Source organism: Chelonoidis abingdonii, chromosome 7 (genome assembly GCF_003597395.2).
Source record: "Chelonoidis abingdonii isolate Lonesome George chromosome 7, CheloAbing_2.0, whole genome shotgun sequence".
Taxonomy (NCBI): Eukaryota; Metazoa; Chordata; order Testudines; family Testudinidae; genus Chelonoidis; species Chelonoidis abingdonii.
The window spans coordinates 81386953-81408590 of record NC_133775.1 but is presented as its reverse complement, the minus strand read 5'-3'; the positions used below and the strand labels follow the sequence as shown (position 1 = coordinate 81408590).

The window sequence follows — 21638 nt, the reverse complement described above, 5'->3', positions numbered from 1 at the left end:
TCAATGTGCAGTGGCAGACATAAAAGCTAACAGAATGTTAGGAACCATTAGGAAAAGGATAGATAGGGAATGGATCACTCAATAATTACCCTGTTCTGTTCACCCCTCTGGGGCACTTGGTACTGGACACTGTCAGAGACAGGAACTGGTCTGACCCAGAATGGCCATTCTTATTATTTCCCTTCTCATTGTTTCGTACTTACACATTCTTCAGGGTGTTTCAGATACTGTGGTCCTTCCAACTGGTACATTTCTTCCAAATGTTTCTTAATATCATTTGTTCCCTCTGTTGCTCTCAGATTAATGGAAATCTGAACATATCTTCAGCCCACAGATCACTAACTTCCAGCAGCAGGTCCCATATAACTACCCAACTGTGCCCCCATCCTGTCAGCTTCAATATAAAACTTTATACAAAACATCTTTCTCTATTATGTCTTCACATCAACACTCTGAATTTAGTAGTTCCTACACTCTCTAGAACAGGGGCAGACAAACTTTTTGGCCTGAAGGCCACATCAGGTTTCCAAAATTGTATGGAGGGCCGGTTAGCAGAGGCTGTGACTCCCCAAACAGCCAGGCATGGCCCCGCCCCTTATCTGACCCCTTCTGCTTCTCTCCCTCTGACGGCCCCCCTGGAACTCCTGCCCCATCCAACCCCTCCCTCCCCATTCCCTGTCCCCTGACAGCCCCCGGAAGTCCCTGACTGCCCCTCGCTACCCCATCCAACCCCTCCTCTCATTCCTGACTGCCCCCCTGGAACCCCTGCCCCATCCAACCACCCCTTCTCCCTGAATGCCCCCGGAACCACTGCCCTAACTGCCCCCCTGCCGCCCCATCCAAACCCCCTCTCCTTCCTGACTGCCCCCCCGGGACGCCTGCCCCCAATCAACCCCCCTGTTCCCCGCCCTCTGACCGCCCCAACCTCTATCCACACCCCTGCCCCCTGACTGCCACCCCCTGAACTCGCCTGCATTCTATCCAACCCCCTGCTCCCTGCCGCCTTACCACGCTGCCTGGAACACTGGTGGCTAGCGGTGCTACAGTCTCGCCTCCCAGAGTACCAGGACTGGCAGCCGTGCTGCCCAGTTGGAGCCAGCCACACCACCATGCAGCACAGAGCACCGGGTCAGGCCCCGGCTCTGCAGCTGTGCTGCCCCAGGAGCTCGCGGGGCAGGGGGAACAGCAGGGAAGGGGCCAGAGGCTAGGCTCCTGGGCCAGGAGCTCATGGGCAGGCAGGAGGATCCTGCGGGCCGGATGTGGCCTGCAGGCTGTAGTTTGCCCACAGTACTCTTCTAGAACTTCCCAAACAGATGCTCATAGCTGCATCCTTATTACCTCAGCAAATCTTTCATATCATTATTCAAAACATTCATGCCTACAGTTCTTAAATCTATCACGTTATAAAACATTACATATATACAACCATATGCCCATAGGTATATATTGTTTGGAATGCAAATTCAAGACTCATTTTTAGTACTTCAGATGTAATTTACACTGTAATTTTCAGGAGTAGAAATAGATTCCTATTGTTGTATAAGATGCTGTAATCCCAATAGAAGACTATACATGCCTGAACTTTTAAGAGAAGCAAGTGTTCAGAGTTTCTAAATTGTCATCAAGCATGTGACTATTTTTTCATTTCCAGTAGATTAATTGACATGCCCAGGTTATAATGGGCAGTATAACTTTAGAGCATTGTTTACATCTAACATATCTGTTCAGTGAACTTGCATGTTTAAAATATCTTTTTTGATATGAGAGTTGCAAAGTCCACACAGAACATGGAAACTGATTAAATTATGCATAGTGAACTACTTTACAATATGCTGAGATAGTAATCACAGAGATTTTGAGCTGAATCCTAAATTACAAAAATAACCAGTGTAGTGACAGAGGAGTGCACATATAGATCAGAGCACCAGTGAAACCGATAGAGCATTTTGGATAATGTAACCCTCAAATTGCTGGGAGTCAGATACTAAATTGCAATGGGCCAGCATATAAATGAGAGAAGCCGCTAAACTTTGTCCCAGAGAGCCTGTAGTCTAGCAAAACGACAACAATAAAAAAATATTTCTGCAGAGATGAAAAGATGAATTATTACAGTAACTATATGTATATGATTGAATTCATACAGTTAAGGCTCTTAAAGCTGGTTGCAAGAGGGATACTATCTTATAATAACCTCTGAAGGAAAATAACCATTCCCTATGGAACAACAAAAGCAATTCTGTTTTATTTCACACTAATCAGGACTGTGGTAGATTGTGAACTGCTGTAACAGACAAAACTAGTAAAAACAAGCACATCTGAAAACCAATATCTGATATGATACCAGAAAGTGTTGAGATAAGTGTAAAAGTTTTGGGATAAATGAAATAAAGAAGTCAAAAAAGAGGACTTCTAATGTCAGACTTTAGCAAAGAAGAAGCCCCCCCACCACAGGTTCACTCTGTCTGTCTAACATGAGATACTTCCATTATTTTGGGAGAAATCACCACGGTAAGTTGAAATGTGAAAATAACTCTATTAAGGAAAATGTAAAAGAGGAGCTGATCTATTTTCATTTCCTGGTCTCTAGATAAAAGTGACCATACTCCATTTTTGAGGGGTAAAAACACAAATTGAAATGAATTTGATGAGTATTTGATCCTGTTCTCAGATGGGCAGGGGTATGTTGCAAAATATCTCATTTTGCATTTAAGACCTGGATTGAGCCCTAAAATCGAAAAATGTGGGGGATAATGGCAATGTGATGGCAAATGGCCATGGTTATCAGCTTAAATGGTTAAAAATTGCAGCTCCCTTCCACAAGTTAAGTGGACTAGATTTGGAATGACATTTGGAATGAGAATAGTAAGTTGACACTGGCACTTACATTTCCACAATGCCCTCTGGCAGGTTAGATGGAATTTCTGTTAAGCCCTTGCCTCGACAGTCCACAATGTTGTTGCTGCATGTGCAAGCGGATGGGCAAGTGATGGAATTAGCATTGCAGGATGGAGGTTCAGAGTGGGAACCTGAGAATGTAAAGACAGTATCAAAAACATCAAGATTAGATTTGCAAACTAATCACTTATTTTAACAATGAAAAATACAGCAGTCAGTGAATTTTCAATTCCTGTTTGCATAATAAGTGGCAATTCCTTTGGATTAAATTCATGTATTATTGTGCCAACTTCAGAGAAAATGCACAGAATATTATATTTTTACTATTGCACCATCTCAATTTTATTAATTTATTGTTCCCTCTGACCTTTTTTACATTGACCACATATTTCCATTTAGTATTTGAACCTAAATTTGAGAAAAAGAAGCCTGAAGATCCACGAATACTTCCAAATAATGAGATCTACTGGTGTACTGAATAATTTTGTTAGGAACATGATGGGAGCTTAATCTCTGCGGTCGTTTAGGTAAAGGCAGGACAATGAGCTCAAAATATACAGTATATGAAGGAACAATCCTGAATTGGCTGAGGAAAAGGCTAGCTGACCCAGTAGGTCTTTGCTTCTCCAGTTTCTATGAAATTTTCAAACTTTTGAGATTGCACATATTAGCTATGAGATGGAACCATTTTATTACTGATTAAGGTACAAAGGATGGGGATAGTATGCTAATTTTTACAATAGGAAGCAATGCAATTGATGGAGAGAAAAAAATACTCATAAAATTAAGAGCTCTGTCCTGCAAACCTTTAGTCAATCCAGTAGTATCACTGGCGCTAAGGAAACTACTCATATGAGTCAGGCTTTATGAATGAGACATCTAGATGTATACATTCTGAAGAAATCTTTAAGTGAACGTTTAATTTTACTCTCATTAAAGTTTCCAAAAGTTTATCACTTTCTCCAACTTTAACCTAAATGTTACAATTCACACATATACACAAAATATTTTAGTGCCAAGTCATAACTTGGTGTGTGTGTATATATATATATATATGCACACAAAGAGAAAATCTGTGTGGTGGAAAACAGTTTTTATGTCTATCAAATTTTACAAATGATTGAAAGGTCTTGGTCAAACTTCCAAAACTTACATACAATTTAAGAGATCAAAGACATTTTTTTGGAATTATAGCCAAATGTATAGAGATTACCAATAACTGCTACAATGTGATAGGCTTCTCTCTCAAGGCTATGATTAGAGCTAATTGGTAATTTTTTGATGGAACCTTTTTCCATCAGTAAATGCCAATTCTTTGAAATGGAAACTTTTCATGGAAATATATTTGTTTTGATAAATATTTCATCAGGAAAGTTTCTCAGATCCAAACTGCGGAGGGGGGGAGTAGGCCGAGACTCACCCCAGAATTGCTACTATCTCAGTGCTTAGAGCACCTCCATGGGATGCAGGGGACCTGGGTTCAAGTCCTTCCTTTGAATCAGGAAGAATAGGGACTTGAACCTGGTTTCTTGCATTCCTAATTACTGGGCTATTGGCTGTTCTCAGGGGCAGGTCTCACTCTCTCTCACCCACGTTTTTTCAAGAAAAAATGTGAAAGGTCTAAGTATTGGTTCCCATGTGGAATGAAACCAACTGTCAAAAGCTCAGTTTCTAATTCTTATTTTCTGGCCAATCCTAGATGAGATACAAAGAGGTAGTGACAAAATCTTAACAAAATGATGAAAAGCAGAACATGCTCAGTAGACAAATTCCATCCCTCTGGTTATAAACACTAAATAAACTCCTTAGTGTTTAAATCACAAATTACAGATGACATGTGGAAAGTCATAAATGAAACTCTAAATTCTTCTTTAATTAGAAACATGTATGACATTAAGCCAGAGATTGGAACTGTAGCTGGCAATATGGTCATGAAGGTCTGAAAAATTCTGTTCTCATCAAATATAAAACATTATTATAACCTGCTTCTTCCAACATACATCTACATGCCATCCAGATTATAGGAAAACCTTAATTGTGCGAAGCCTCCTAACTGGAGAATACCTAATGTGACGCCAATTTTTAAAAAGGGCTTCAGAGGTGATCCCGGCAATTACAAGATGGTAAGCCTGGCTTCAGTATCGGGAAAACTGGTTGAAATGGCAGTAAAGAACAAAATTGTCTGACACATAGGTGAACATAATTTGTTTGGGAAGAATCAACATAGTTTTTGTAAATGGAAATCAAGGTTGACCAATCTACTAGAATTCTCTGAGGGAGGGTCAACAAGCATGTGGACAAAAAGGATTCAGTGGATATAGTGTATTTAGATTTTCAGAAAGCCTTTGATAAGGTCCCTCACCAAAGGCTCTTAAGCAAAGTAAGCTATCATGGGATAAAAGGGAAGGTCCTCTCATGGACTGGAAGTGGTTAAAAGCTGAGAAACAAAGGCTAGAAATAAAAGGTCGGTTTTTAGAATGGAGAGACATAAATAGTGGTGTCCCCCAGGGGTCTGTACCGGGACCAGTCTTATTCAACGTATTCATAAGTGATCTGGAAAAAGGGGTAAACACTGAGGTGACAAAATTTGCAGATGATACCAAACTACTCAAGATAGTTACGTCCCAAGCAGGCTGCAAAGAGCAACAAAAGGATCTCACAAAACTGGGTGACTGGGCAACAAAATGGCAGATGCAATTCAATGTTGATAAATGCAAAGTAATGCACATTGGGAAACAAAATCCCAAATATACATATAAAATGATGGGATCTAAATTAGTTGTTACCATGCAAGAAAGAGATCTTGAAGTCATTGTAGATAGTTCTCTGAAAACATCTACTCAATGTGCAGCGGCAGTCAAAAAAGCAAACAGAACGTTGAGAATCATTAAGAAAGGGATAGAAAAGAAGACAGAAAATATTATATTGCCTCTATAATAATCCATGGTACACTCACATATTTAATACTGCATGCAGATGTGGTTGCCCCATCTCAAAAAAGATATATTGGAAGAGGTGCAGAAAAGGGCAACAAAAATGATTAAGGGTTTGGAATGGCTGCCATATGAGTAGAGATTAATAAGATTGGGACTTTTCAGCTTGGAAAAGAAACAACGAAGGGGGGATATGATAGAGTTCTATAAAATCATGACTGATGTGGAGAAAGCAACTAAGGAAGTGTTATAGGGGTCACCAAATGAAATTAATAGGCAGCAGGTTTAAAACAAAGGGAAGTATTTTTTCACACAAGGAACTCTTTGCCAGAGGATGTTGTGAAGGATAAGATTATAACAGGGTTAAAAAAAGAACTAGATAAGTTCATGGAGGATAGGTCCAGCAATGGATATTAGCCAGGATGGGCATGGATGCTGTCCCTAGTCTGTTTGCCAGAAGCTGGGAATGGGTGATGGGATGGATCGCTTGATGATTACCTGTTCTATTCATTCCCTCTGAGGCACCTGGCATTGGTCACTGTCGGAAGACAGGACACTGGGCTAGATGGACCTTTGGTCTGACCCAGTATGGTCATTCTGATGTTCTTAACTTGAACACTGTGTCACAGCCTACAACTTTCCCCACTCCTATATGCTTGTGTTTATACACAGATATCCTATATGCCCACGGTAGGGAAAAGAATTTGAATGCAGTGTAAACACCTAACGAAAAGTTATCTTGCAAAACATAGCACAACACAATAAAACATTATTTCAATGACCAGTGGGGTCAGGAGGCTCTCCTGAATCTGGGAAAGGATAATTTATAGACACTGCTGATTCAGAGCTCTGCTAATTGCAAATAAATATTATATTGGAAAGTTCTGAGAGATTGGGATGGGTTCATAAGTGGCTGACAGACAGCTCCAAACATCTCCACTTTGAGATGGAGGTTAGGCAAATACCAGAGCCTTTTCATACTACTCACAAACATCACCTAATTTCAATGATGGACAAAGAAATAGCATATGAGTAAGTAACTTGCATCATATCATCCCACATCAAAAACATGTTTACACTGATATGGCTATAAATGCAGCAGAGAATCCTGTGGCACCTTATAGACTAACAGACGTTTTGGAGCATGAGCTTTCGTGGGTGAATACCCACTTCGTCAGATGCATGTAGTGGAAATTTCCAGGGGCAGGTTTCCACGGCGGCAGGTATTACGACACCTTCGCCCCTGGGAAATTTCCACTACAATGCATCTGACGAAGTGGGTATTTCAACCCACTCGATAATGGCTTCTTTAATGCTACGAAGTGGGTATTCACCCACGAAAGCTCATGCTCCAAAACGTCTGTTAGTCTATAAGGTGCCACAGGATTCTCTGCTGCTTTTACAGATCCAGAATAACACGGCTACCCCTCTGATTCATGACATTTATAGCCATGTTTTTGAAATGCAGATCCAGTTTCCCAATAGCTGCAAAATGAAAACTGCTAGTGATTGGCCTTACACATCCAGGGTGGATGTCTCTTGACAAAAGGAACAGAGAATTACTGCAAACTCATGCCTTCTGTCTGAGAAATGTCAGAGCTTCCACTGAGAACTGGTATGTGTGTGCTTGCATTTCCTTTAGCTCAAACAGATTGCGTCTGATGGTCATCCCTCTTTTGATCTGTCAATATTATGTGGATAGAAAGTGTCAGAAAATAGGGAAGAAAAGACAATATCAACAATGACTTACACTTTGAGGTATGACAGTCTTAAAAGTGAGCCAAAAAAGTGTTCATCCAACTTTTATAGTGGTTTCAATTCCAACAGAATTAAAATAGAGTTTATTTTAGAGACTTCCGCTGAGACAGCGATGTATTTCACATTTTCTCACATTTCGTTTTTTAAAGGAACAGTGACAATTATTAACTAGCCTTTCCTGAGTAATAATTGCACATCTGACTATTGAAGATGAAAGAATTATATAATTGTAATTTAATTTTCACTTTTGAATATTATCATTATTGGTGGACCAAGTAGCACTGCTTATTATTAAGGTTGCCTGAAACTTCGGATGATAAAACCCTGTTTTCAGTTGCTCATAACTTTGTCAAATGTTAATCATTTGGGATAAAATTTTGTGTGACAGGTGTCTGCCTTGGACTGATTTTTTAAGAACATATATTGCCTTTATATGTTCAAAGCAAAGATGCCATTGATTTCAGATGCTGCTGTGAGTAATCAACACTTCTGCAAAAGGGTCTCAACATAGGTATTGAGAAAATGAGGAACATACAATAAGTGTCCACTCATGAAAACTTTGGTTTAAGTGATTTGACTAACATCACACAAAAACTCTGTGGTATAAGCTGTGATAGAGTCCATTATCCATGAAAGTAAAGTGCTTTAACTATGAGATCATCCTCTTTCCCTTTCTACAATTCCCTGCCTCGCTCACTACGCACTTTTAAACTTCTGCAACAAATGAGACAGGCAGTAGTCTTACAAAATCTCCATCACTACACAATCCTGATTCATACCCTGAGCAGGTGCATTCTGTGCAATAAAGGAGATAGGGGTCCTGTGGAAAAAGTAGCATGTGATCATGTAATTAAAGACAGTGCCATATGCACATGCAAAAGAGAGCTGAATTAAGGTTGCACAGGCAACCTTAATTCTGGCATATCCTATGTTTTGAACGCTTGGCTTTGCAACCTTAATAATATTCTTTTAACATAGCTGTTGTGTATAATAAACTATTTATATTGCAGTAACATCTAAACACCTCAGACACATTGGGGCCTCATTGTACTATTACATCTAAACATATAGTTAGAGTCAGTTACTGTTCCAAAGAGTTTACAATCCAAATTTAAGACCAGACAGGACAAGAGTCCATCTCTCTTTGGCCCTTCTTCTGGTTTAAAAACATAGGGATGATCCTCTTCTATTGTGAATTAATGTAATCCTTTAAAGTCAATGGAGCTATGACAAGTTACACCAGTAAACCATCTGATTCTAAACATGTGTCCTAAAAATATCTGAGTGTCCCCATAAATTTTTGTATCTCTTTTGCATATTGAAGGTTTCCTGAGCTCAGTTTACTTGTTTTACAGTGGCGCAAAGGTCTTAGCTATTTTTCCATCAGAACAAAATGTTTCAACATTGAAAATTCACTCTATCACACTCTATTTTTCTCTTTCCTTGTTTTCTGTCCACACTGATTGTGATGTGCTAAAACAGACTCACAACCATGAAAATAGGAGGCAGCAGTTGATATGCCTTGTAGTATAACACTGTGGTTTATGTGAGGAGTAGTATACTCCCTTTTCATTAGAGTGTGGTGTCAGAAAATCTGTACTTGTACTGCCAGTTGGTGTTTAAGTGTCTGTATCTCACAGTACATTTAATTGACTACATACACGTTAGCTGACTTCAATATCTCTAGAAAGCTCCAGCAGAGCTCAAACTAATCATTTCATCATTTTGTATGACACAGTATTGCACAACAGGGCATCACACAAGGTGATCTACATAAAAGAGGGTCATTTAGGGTAGGATGACAGGCTAGAGTTAGGTCAGAAGCATCAGCCTTCCCTGCTTGGAAATTAAGCAGCAACAGTAATAAAAGTGCTAATTAATTTTCCCATTACAGCTTACTATCATGAAGATTGCTGGTATAAGTTTTTCTGTGTGACAAGCTTGCAGCTACTTCAGATTACTATTCCTGCTGGCCAGTGAGCTGCGGAAGTACAGATTCAGAGAATTAACAACAAGGGATCTTTTACTCTCAGTTCTCTAAGAACCCTTTCAGATCCACTCCATTCAAAGGCCCTGATTCCATGCCTACTGAAAACAACGGGGAGTCTCTTCCATTGGCTTCAACAGGTATGGATTGGGACCACAAAGCAAGTTTCCACAGGGAATGTGGAACTTTTCTGAGAAGCACACAGCAGAGTTTTCTGGCTAGATGGGGCTTAACCCACCACAGAGTTACCATAGAGGGAAAGCGATGCCATGCTTTTATTCTCAGTACAAATGTAACAGAGAAATGGAGGGGAAAAAAACCCACTATCAAAGTTTTAAGCATACAGAAGCCACTGAGTTTTCATTAAGGAGAAAAATGTCCAAATAAATGAAAATGCATATTCTAGATACTTGATAGCAATGTTTAATTTTCCCCATTCAATTAAAAATACCCCCAGAAACTAGAAATTTTTTTGTAAACATAATATCATTATTCCATGTTTGGCTTAATATACTCTGTATCGGGTTTTCAAAAATGTTAAGACATATACCCCATTGCAGCACACATTTTTATGCTAGTTTGTGTGATGATCTTTTGAGCATGTATCTAAAACTAGTATAGGTCTTTTGTAGTCAATAAGCTCTTCATTTTTTAAATGAGTGGCAGCAGATCTTGGCTGTTGGTTTTCGGAGCAACTTATTGGAACAAAAAGACTTCATGCACAAATTGCAGAATCATTTCAAACATGTGAGTGGGTTTTGGGGTTTTTTTTGGTATTTTGTTTTGTTTTGTTTGTTTTTGGCAGAAGGCAAACATTGCTTTACATGCAACAGAATTTTATTAATCTGTGTATTGTACATTCCACCACCATTTCAGTCAACATTCATCTGGTCATCTTAAGGTTTCTTTAATCAAACTGTAAAGAGAGTCTGAAAAATTATTTGGATTGAATAGTTCCACCTAATGACTGTTTGTGTTACTTTTACCTTCACGTCAGGTCTGTGTGAATCTTGGGTGTAAACATACTGACAGGACAATGAAACACCACGGAGACAGAGTTTAATCAGAAATCTTCATTGTTGGTGGTCTGGAGAAGATATGTCCATACTAAAAAGAAGACTAATCAAGTGTCCAAATCTAAATATCCCTAGAATCTGGAGTACTAGAAATCCAGATCTGGATCTCATTTTCACACATGGCATTTATCTTTATAATTATATCCCAAACCCCTGGTTCAGATCACCTTCAAACTAAGGATGTTCAGATCAAGCACTGAATTTCTCAGCTTTCTGGGGTTACAATAATCCAAAAAAAGAGAACCCACCAAGAGACTATATTTCAGAGCTCTACTGCTTGTGGTATAGCTAATCGTTTGGTAAACTACATACCAGGCAAGTGTTACCAAAAGACATGGCCATGGCATACAGAGCTGTAACAGGGTATCTCACCCCCAAGTACTGTCGGGCCCAGCTTTCCTGTTCCAGTCCAGGTGTTCCCCAGTTTGGTGTAATGAGGAGGGCAGGGCTACCCTGGGAGTTATAAATGGAAAGCAGCCCAAGAGTAAGAGTTCAGAACCCAAAGTCCAGAGAGGGAGAGAGCTCAGAAGAAGAGCAGAGCTGGGATGAGCGCTTCAGGGAAAGGATGACTCAGAGGGAAGAGAAGTGCGAGCTCCCTAGTGAGCAGTGGAGCAAGGTCAGGCTGGTGAAAGCAGAAAGCAGGAAGGTAGTTGGGGGGAGGGTCACCTATAAACTTCCCAAAGCCAGAGAGGCAGGGCCAGAGGTGTGGGGTGGCGGCTGAATGCTGATTGCAGCAGAGGGAGATGCCTACTGGCTCTCTGAGATGGAGATCTGAGGGCTGGGGAATGATTGTGTGTTATGGGGGGAACTCACTGATGTCTCAGGGCAAGATCTGGAACCCTACGGGAAAGAAAGAGGGCAAAGAAACATCTCAGCTAGAGGGGCTGGAGTGGTGAGAGATGCCAGAGCTGTACATGGGAGCTGGAGCTTGGTGAGAAATACTGGAGCTGTACTGGAGAGTTGGAGCACAATGAGAGACTCCAGAGGTGTAATGGAGAGCTGCAGCATGGCAAGAGACTCCTGAGCTGTGCTTGAGGTGCTGATGAATTGCTGGAACTTGAAAAACTGAATGTATTGTTTGGATGGTGCTGTGGAGATTTGAATTATGGTTGTGGGATTTTTTTGTAATAAATTAACCCACAAATGGTTATTTATACTCTGAAATCTTATGTGGCGTTACTGCCGACTCCAGAAGAAGGAGAAACCAATGAAGGTGCCCCAGTCATGCCCCAGCCTGCCACAAGAGAGCACCCCAGGAAGGGGGTCTCCATATGATGGGGGTTCTCACTACTGCCTACAACTCAGAGAGATACTGAAGCTCTGCTTCTCCAAGTTAATTGTAAATTTAACTTTATAGATAATAGAACACATTTCATTCCTTTATATATATATGTACACACACACACACACACACACACACACACACACACACACACACACACACACACACACTCCTATCTCTTTCTATATATAGATAGATAAATCTGAATACCCTTTGTACCAAAATATGCACAGTTGGATCAGTCATCAGGCTGACAAAAAGGATAGTTCTCGTCTATCTCTAAAAAAACAGAATGGGATCTCTAATAATTGTAGTATTTGGTATCTTGTATGCTAAATTGCAGCATTTTGTTTTAGAATCAAAGTCTATAGCTTACGGAGGAGGAGAGGGGAGACTTAGGGCCTTGGAGTTTACTGAGAAAAGTTAATTCTTGTTTCCAAATTAAATATTTCATTGGCCTCTAGCCTTTTAAGAGTAGCCAACAGACTGAAATTGCAAGTAGAACAGAACAGTTGTAGATTATAAATGGATAATTTAAATGCCAGGGGCATTTAAATTAAGTTTTGAAACGAGTAAATAAACCAAATAATCTCATTCCTATTGACATGCAGTTACGGCGCTTTAATAATTAAACTTAGGAAGTAGGTCTCAGTTTAGTCCTGCTTCACCTAACCTATTGTTTTGATAGAAACCTACAGAATGCTTCTTGTTTTTTCAGAAGTTCTGCTGGCTTGAATATAAACCTGAGAAGATGAATTTACTGGGTACAGATCTATGATGAGTTTAAAATAATTGTAAGTCTGATGGATGCAAAGTAATTGATTAATAAACAAAATGATACATTGCTGCAACGAATGTTTGGATATGTTATGAAAACTGTGGTCCTTGACCACTTGTGAGTAATTAAAATGGCTCTATGGTATTTTTCACAAAGGTAGGGATATCTGGATTAAATACAACTACATGATCTGTATTACAATTTTCACTAAATTTGAAATGATGAATTTGTCTCTCTCTGCTTTCCTAAAACAACTATGTTGCTGGTTTTGAATGGCCACTGTTTCCTAGTGGTGAGATGTCACCCTTCCATGTACAGAGCAAAACAGACAGAACTGGGTGAGCCATTCATCATGAACACGGACAGGGTTTCTTCTCAATTTCTTGATGCTTGGCTTTTCCCTCCTACTTACCCAGTTGGGAATTTCTGTGAAAGTCCACCACTTTCACAGTCTGACTCTTCCACAATAGAACTATTCTGAGCTTTGCTTGTATGCACTCTTCTGGCTGAGAGAGAGAGTACAGACAGTTCCTAATGAGCATCCATGAGCCAAGTGGGGCATTTACTCTTCTCTGAGTACTTGTGGCATCTTAGAGACTAACAAATTTATCTGAGCATAAGCTTTAATTGGCTTACAAACAGCTCCCAAACCTGAAGCAAATACTCACCAGCAACCACACAACAAAAACACTAACCCAGGAACCTATCCTTGCAACAAAGCCTGTTGCCAACTCTGTCCACATATCTATTCAGGGGACACCATTACAGGACCTAATCACATCAGCCACACTATCAGAGGCTCTTTCACCTGCACATCTACCAATGTGATATATGCCATCATGTGCCAGCAATGCCCCTCTGCCATGTACATTGGCCAAACCGGACAGTCTTTACATAAAAGAATAAATGGACACAAATCAGACGTCAAGAATTATAACATTAAAAAATCAGTTGGAGAACACTTCAATCTCCCTGGCCACTCAATTACAGACCTAAAAGTCGCAATATTGCAACACAAAAACTTCAAAAACAGACTCCAATGAGAGACTGAATTGGAATTAATTTGCAAATTGGACACCATCAAACTAGGCTTGAATAAAGGGACTGGGAGTGGATGGGCCATTATACAAAGTAAAACTATTTCCCCATGCTTCCGCCCCTCTCCCCAGGTTCCTCATATCTTCTTGTCAATTGCTGGAAATGGGCCAATTTCATTACCACTAGAAACAGGTCTTTTTCTCTCCTGCTGATAATAGCTCACCTTAACTGATCACTCTTCTTATAGTACGTATGGTAACACTCATTGTTTCTTGCTCTCTGTGTATTTATCTATCTATCTATATCTTCCTACTGTATTTTCCACTGCATGCACCGATGAAGTGGGCTGTAGCCCATGAAAGCTTATGCTCAAATAATTTGTTAGTTTCTAAGGTGCCACAAGTACTCCTGTTCTTTTTGCGGATACAGACTAACACGCTGCTACTCTGAAATCTTCTCTGAGTGTTACACTTCCACCACTCTGCCTTCTGCTGCGTAAACCTGGGTTTTTGTGCCCTTCCAACACAACACAAGTCCAGATTCCTGGAAACTTCACTGGAATCAGTGTTCAGTAATCCCACTAAAGCCAATGCAACTATTTGAATGAGTCAGGGTGACAGGATTTGGCTCATACCAAGTGAGAAGTCTATGACATCACCAATTTCCTACAAGTATCATTCTATATTTCAGCCAACAGTAGCAGTAAAACTACTCCCAATAATACAATTTGAGTTTTAAATTTAATTTAAATTCAGAGAGAGCGGACACAGATTCCATGTAACTCAGTGTGTCAGTCACACAACACTGGAATTTTCATGTATTTTCTTGAAAGCAGTTTTTACTTAATTTCCTATGCATTATTAAACATCATAGATACATGTTTCTAAATAAGCAGCAGAGGACACAAATGGCAAACAGAAAACTGATCGTCAAGTCAAGAAGATAAAAATGAAGAGGTTGTCCGTGGGCTTAAGTCAAATGCTTACAAGAGTTTGAAGTCCAACTTCATTCTTCTCTACTACAGCTTCAGAATGGCATTCCATTAACACAAGTAAATGCAGCACTTCCACTGTATACTGAAATACTATTAGGGTATTAGTAGTAAAACAAGCCATTAGGCTTAGACCCCAAGACAAAAATGTAATTACATCAGCACTGTTGGAGTAATGGCTCAAAAGCTGACTTCCTGTATGATTATACTTCAGTCCAGAACCATTAAACAAGCAGTAACACTCCTTTTACAGAATTCTGCTTAAGGGGAAAAAAAAATCTATGGCAAATCCAGTGAACATAACAAGCAGAGAGAAAAAAAATAAGAGGGAATACTCTGATGCTACTCCATTCCACATAATCTTACTATAGTTTAAGGACAATTTTCAGTCATGATCTCCAGAGAAATGACAGTAACAGAGCTAGTAATGGGAGCTACTTTGGACCAAATTTAGCCCTTGATGTATGAATGGGGCTCACAATTAGCTTCTTGTGAGCACATTCAAAGGCAGAGCTTGGTCAACCAATTATGGATGACATTGACTTTCTTGCACAGAAACCGGCTTTGCTGTATTTAGAGTAAATATTTCTATTGTTTCATGCTATGTAGTGCAGTGTCCCTCATAGCAGAGAAGAGGCAGGACTCTGCTGTCGTGAAAGTACAGGAAATTAATTATTCAGGCCAAGACTGGTGCTAGTACTTTAGTGCCCAAGGCTGCTGCTACCCAGTGATGCAACGTGGGCAGAGCAGTCCTAGCTGGTGTGGGTGGGGTTGCCAGACTGCAGCTTCCCCTAAAAATTAGGCACTTTGGCTGTTGCCTGTGTAGCCTGCCTATAGCACTGATCCTGATTCAGGCTAGAAGTCAAAGACCAAATCTTGCAGTTCTCCCTTTTACTCTAGATTCCCAACTTGGCATTACCACACAGGGTCTCACTAAGTCTTGGACTAAGCAGTAACAGAATGAATTGCTGGCTATTCTACACACGTCAGTGCATCATTTAGACAAAAATTTTCTTGCTACAACAAGTTGAAACAGGTCACCTTTATAACAGATGAGGGGGCCATTGGCACTGAAATTTGAAAGCTACTTGATAAGCATTGATATGTTTCTCTAGAAGGGTTTTGATCCTCTAGGAGGCTATTTAATTTTCTGTTTCTGCAAAAAAAAAAAATTATGTGTGTGTGTAAATATATATATATATATATCCTTATACTTGTTTACATGGCCCTGATTAATGGAGTCTACATGCTGTTTTTATTCCTTTTAAATGTGCACCTTTCTAACAGAGCTCCCATGGTACTGAGGGATCTCTTCACTTTGCAGGTTAGTAGGGATAGATCCTGAGAGTAAGCAAGAAGCAACAGGATGAGATTTTTTTAAAATATAAGTTTTTTCTACCCCAGAACTTAGCTCTATATGAAGAACAAGAAGCAGAAGTCATCTGACACTCCAGCAACAGCCTATTGAAAAGGGCCCTGAAGACACAGTCCTGTTTCTTGCATAAACTTTGCACCTGAAACAGTTTTCACATGGGAAAAACTTCACAAGTTTTCACATATTTGGTCAAGGCCAAATTATTTAATATTTTACACACCTGCTAAAGAAGTCTTCCCCTGCATCAACTCCCGGTTTTGCCGGTGATGCCTCCCCACAGTCCTCAATATAAAAAGTCTCTGTCATCATCCTCGGTCAACCACAACCAGGACTTCTTATTCTAAAATAGTGTGTCTGCAACTGTTATTAAAATTAGCAATAAGAATGCAAATAGGGAGGCTTCAGAAGGTCTAAACAAGAATACACTTTACTGATCTCAGTTAAGTATTAGAAAGTGTGTGGTGGTATGATTAAAGGTTCAAGAATGCTGACACACACACACACGCATCCACCCAATTTGTCTTTTTGGTTTTTACTTTTTACTACTTCTCGATGGTTGCTTAACTTTTGTGTGTGGGATTAGCATTAATAAAAATGTGAGTCTGACAGGCAGAAACAGAAGCCCTCCATTTAACCAAAGGAAAAGTTCAGTGTAGACAGCAGTACTGCAAGCATTCCCAAAACATTCTACCAATTGGGCCTTATTTTAGAGAGCCTACCTTTAGGAGACTTAAGGTAAAGAACAGCACCCTCTGAAATGTTTCTTTAAACTAGATCTCAGTTAAAGTTGGTGGTGACAAGAGTTGTTTAGTAGGAGCTGAAAATCCTTTTGAAATGTCACTGAAGGGCACCAAGAATAAATTTAGACCCCGATTTTCTCAGCAGGCATTAAGAGAAATGAACAAACACAGTGTTAAGTCCTGCAGCTTTGTCCAGAATCCAGTTTAAGAATGTTTACCAGTACTCTTGGGGCTCTCAAAGGGGCTTAAACTCTATCTTAGAGACAAAAAAAAAATATTGGAGATATACCTGTCTCCTAAAACTAGAAGGGACCTTGAAAGGTCATTGAGTCCAGCCCCCTGCCTTCACTAGCAGGACCAAGTACTGATTTTTGCCCCAGTCCCCTAAGTGGCCCCCTGAAGGATTGAATTCACAACCCTGGGTTTAGCAGGCCAATGCTCAAATCACTGAACTATCTCTTCCCTGAAAAAAGGTATTATTGGTTAATTTAACCCACAAGTCACTCATACAGAAACGGGCAAAAGTTGGAGCAAATAGTTAAGTTGATAAAAAGTTGGCAAATGATACAAATACTATGATCTGGCATTTAGTGGTAAACTGAGGATAGCAAAGCAGCCTAAACTGAAGCTTTGCAAACCAACCAACCAACCAAATACAAAAACCACATAAAAAAACAAGAAAAAACCCTGACTCTGGACAGGTGTAGAGTGCATTGCTACCCCCATCCCTGCAGGAATTGAGATCAAACGGTGGTGGAGGAAGGAGACAAAACCTTCCCTGCTCCCTCAGAAATTATTGTTGCTGCTCAGTTGGACCAAGGCCTGCATAATTAAGTGCTTCACTTGATAAGATGTCCCACTCATCTCCTTCTTCTCTTTATTTTGCTTTAATCTACATTCCTTCTTTTTTCAGGGGTTTACCACTTTTACCAGCTATCAGTACCTTCAGATAACATTTTGTAAGTAGCAGACGATTCTCTCTCTCACTTTCTCTATGTATACGTATATATATATACACACACACATAGAGAGAGAGAGATGTATTACCGCATAAATGAAATATAAGCAGAGTATTTTCCCCTGCTTTTCTCTTGGCATTTTTTGAATGTTCTATCATGATATCTAGCTTATGAGTGTTATTTATGTTAGTTTTTCATTCTATTTTTCCTCCTTAACAATGTCCCATGAAGTAAAAAAAAAAAAAAAGATTATATCAGTCTAGTGATTCTAGAAGCCCTGGCCAGAGATTAATGATTTTAGCACTGCTAGATCTTTTCTCAACACCAATCAAACAACCTTTCCTTCCTTGCTCTGGCTCTTGGTGTTGTGCCAAAAGGCAGTAATGGGATAAAGATACTGCATTACCCTCCATATTACACCTCACAGAGAGTTTTATCATAGGACTCAGGAATTTTAGATTCCAAAATTAGATTTGTATCAATTCAATGTCTGCTTAAAATCACTGTCAGCTGCATTAGTCAGAACAGATTGGAAGTTTGATTCTGGGATTGATTGTCCTCTCACTCCAGTTTCAGTCTGGTGTAACTCAACTGAACTACTACTGATTTATACTGCTGCAAGTATGTGAGAAGAAAATATGGCTGTGTGTGAAGTAGAAGCAGAAAACCCCCCTCTACTTAATGGAAAAAGAAAATTATTTAGGTAACCAAGTTCCCCACTTTCAAACTCCAATTTCATTGTTCATTAAAGAAAATCTGTCCTATAGGAAGCAGTTCAAAAATTAAATATTTAAATTTATATATTGTTACATTTCCTATTGGAGAGTGCATTGAAAGAAATAAGTAAAAAAAAAAATCAGCTATGAATTGAAGGAGATTTTAGATACCGGTAGTACCATTTACATTAAAAAACAACATCATCTTTTTTATTTCTCCCTTGGAAACTTATACCTCTGGTTCTTACCCTGCTTTCATTTCTTTAAATGGTGCCCACTGTGAAGTATCCCAAGTGACTGGTAAAAAATTATGTTACAATATTGTAACAAACCAGTGCCGACCTAGGAGTTCAGGGTCATCACTATGCCGCGTGCCAGAGCCACTCAGAACTTGAAGCAGCAACAGGGACAAGAATACTAGCCAGTGCATTACAGTATCATACGACAGGCTCAATTTTCCTATAATGGAACTGCTTTACACTCAACTGTTTAGTTTGAATATTACTTTATTTCTCCTGAGTCTCTTTCCTCATTCTCCTCATATATGCACTTTAAAAAACACCAGAACTTAAGGATGGTTTATTAAAATATTTTGAAAAAAATCAAATTGTGATCTAAAATGGGGGCATTAAGCGGACCACCCACAAGACACTGACAAGATCAAGACACTTGCTGACTGTATGGCTTCATACACTCACCGCTTTAGACTGCAAGGCATTAAAGTGAGTGACAAAAGGCTTTGTGACTCAATGTAGCTGATCAGTATGTAGATTAAACTCACCTTGAATGAACAAAGATCAGGCAGGAGAAAAATCAAAGAGCCACAACTCAAATTCATGTAAGAATTAAGTCAGGGGACCTAGGGAGATGAAGTAGAACAGCTACCCTAAGGGGGTAGAGCAAAAATAATTCAACAGTGTAATATCTAAACATTGCTTGGGATCTTGTTTTCACCTAAAGCCAGGATTGGAAGGCTCAAACAGGTACCAGCAACAAGCTCATATCCCCCCTCCCTCAACTGCTTCCCTGATACCTAGAAGAATATGAAAATAAACAGTCCCTTTGCATCAAAGCAAAGCTGATATTTCAGCTGACAGACAAGTCTTTCCTCAGTGTCTTGTTACTCTTTCTTTCCATAATGTGGTTGTGAGTTGGAGAGTTGTGGTGGAGAAAGATAAGAGAAATGTGTCATATTATTTGTACTTCATCGATTGGTATAATCATCCTTTGGTTGAAAATACAATACCATCCTATTTAGTATGGTGCCTTGCATGCCAACTCTATCTCAAAATGTGTTGCAGAGTTAAATAAAACAGTTTCACAGGGGAAAAGATGTGTTTGCAGATTAATTCAAGCATTAAGACAGAGTTCTGACAGAAGCAGCTGCAGAAGAGAAGATCGAGAAGTGGACAAGTTATGTTAACAGCTAAAGAGAAGGCTCATGATAGATGAAGAGAGGGCTAGTTAACAATGTGGAAAGCTGCCCGGCATTTCTTCACGGCTCTCCCACAGTGGTAAGACAGGATGCCAAATTATTTTTGTCACCTAAAGCCAGCACTGTTCAGGAACATATAATTTATGTTTCTCTGCTGTCTTCAGTACTACAAATCTGATTAGATATCTTTTGAGCTATATTTGCAAGCCAGCCTCCAGGTTGCTGCACACAAATCTTCCACAGACACACATATGCCTGAGCCAACCCCTCATTTCCATGAACAAATCCCAGTGTATCCAAACCATTCAACTAGCATATGTAAAATTTAGGTTCACAAATTGAGAGGTCCGCTTGAAAACGTAGTCCTTCAAGTTCTTTTATTCTGATTGCATGCATCTTGCCCATCTCTCTTACTATACAGATTTACCATGCCAGAGAGATAGCATGGTGTTACATGCCAGGCACTAGATATTGCATGTCACAATCTGGGTTCTTATTCCAGTTTTGCTATGAGAGTTTGGGTGACTTGTTGCATCAATTTGTTCTTCAGTTTTCCAACCATTCCCTATTATGGAGGATTCAGTATTTAGTTGGACCTTTAATGCTCATTAATTCAAGTTTTAAAATTTGCTATGAAATGAAAAATGTTTTTTTGGTAGTGTCCTGTACCAGTCTGAAATGATTTTCCCTAGTTCAAATTTTAAAGTGTGTAATATGGTGGTCAAAAAAATGAAGAAATGTAAAGATCTCTCTCTTCTCCCAAGAAAAAATGTCCATTACTATGAAGCAGTTCTATTTGAAACCCTGAACATACACTGAAATACAATGGTGCAGCACATTGTATTCCAGCACTAAGCTTGTCACTATGAAACACAGAAGTCTTTTAGCACCACTTTGGGGCTTGTTACTGTTGTTCATATCACCTTAAATTATATAAAATACATTCAGAGTGAGACAAGGCCTGCACAGCACCATCGTCTTGAACCAGTCTGATCTGAAGTCGCTCTATATTAAGATCCAGTAACTTCATAGTCAAATAATGACTAAACTAGTCTGTAAATTCAGAGAGGAGAAGTTGGCATGTGAAACAGTGGGGCCAAGGTTTAAGATTTAAGATGTTCTTCAGAATGTATAAATCAGGGGCATCTTCATGAAACTGTGCACACGTTTTTTTTAACAAGTGGGCATTAAATAGGATTCTGTGCTAAATCTTCCCCTATGATGAACTCTTGCAGATTTCCATTTCACCACACACCATTTTCAACTGGGGGCTAAGGAATGTGTTCTCAGGACTACATAGCTGACGGCTTTTTTGTTGTGTGTGCTTTTGTTTGTATTGTTTTGTTTTTTAAATTAAAAAAAACAGGCTACCCTTAAGAGAGTTACCTTATAGGGAACCAGAGAGGACTCCTTAGTCATCCTATCTCCCCTATTCAACTGCATTTCCTTTTCTCTTTTGGGACAGCATCGCTGATACAGAACACTATTTATTCTGGCAGGTACTTTTCCCCTAGGGAAGAGTTTCTCACAGTCCAGTTATACCTTAGCTCTCCTGATTTAAACATCTCCTTTTGTTTCAGTGCACAATACTGTTTTTCTGGAAGCATCGATTGTTGAGTTCTTTACTTTTTTCATAAGGAAGGATTGGTGCAGTTACTTCCCTAGTAAAATGAGG

The 21638-nt window shown here is 39.5% G+C and overlaps 1 protein-coding gene across 1 annotated transcript in view; it reads right to left on the bottom strand.

Moving 5' to 3' along the window:
- Positions 1–21638, bottom strand: part of SLIT3 (slit guidance ligand 3) — an 811806-nt gene that overhangs the window by 289272 nt on the left and 500896 nt on the right. Inside the window, exon 9 of the mRNA XM_075068072.1 lies at positions 2885–3026. Coding sequence (XP_074924173.1) covers positions 2885–3026 — 142 coding nt within the window. The remainder of the gene's footprint in view (positions 1–2884; positions 3027–21638) is intronic.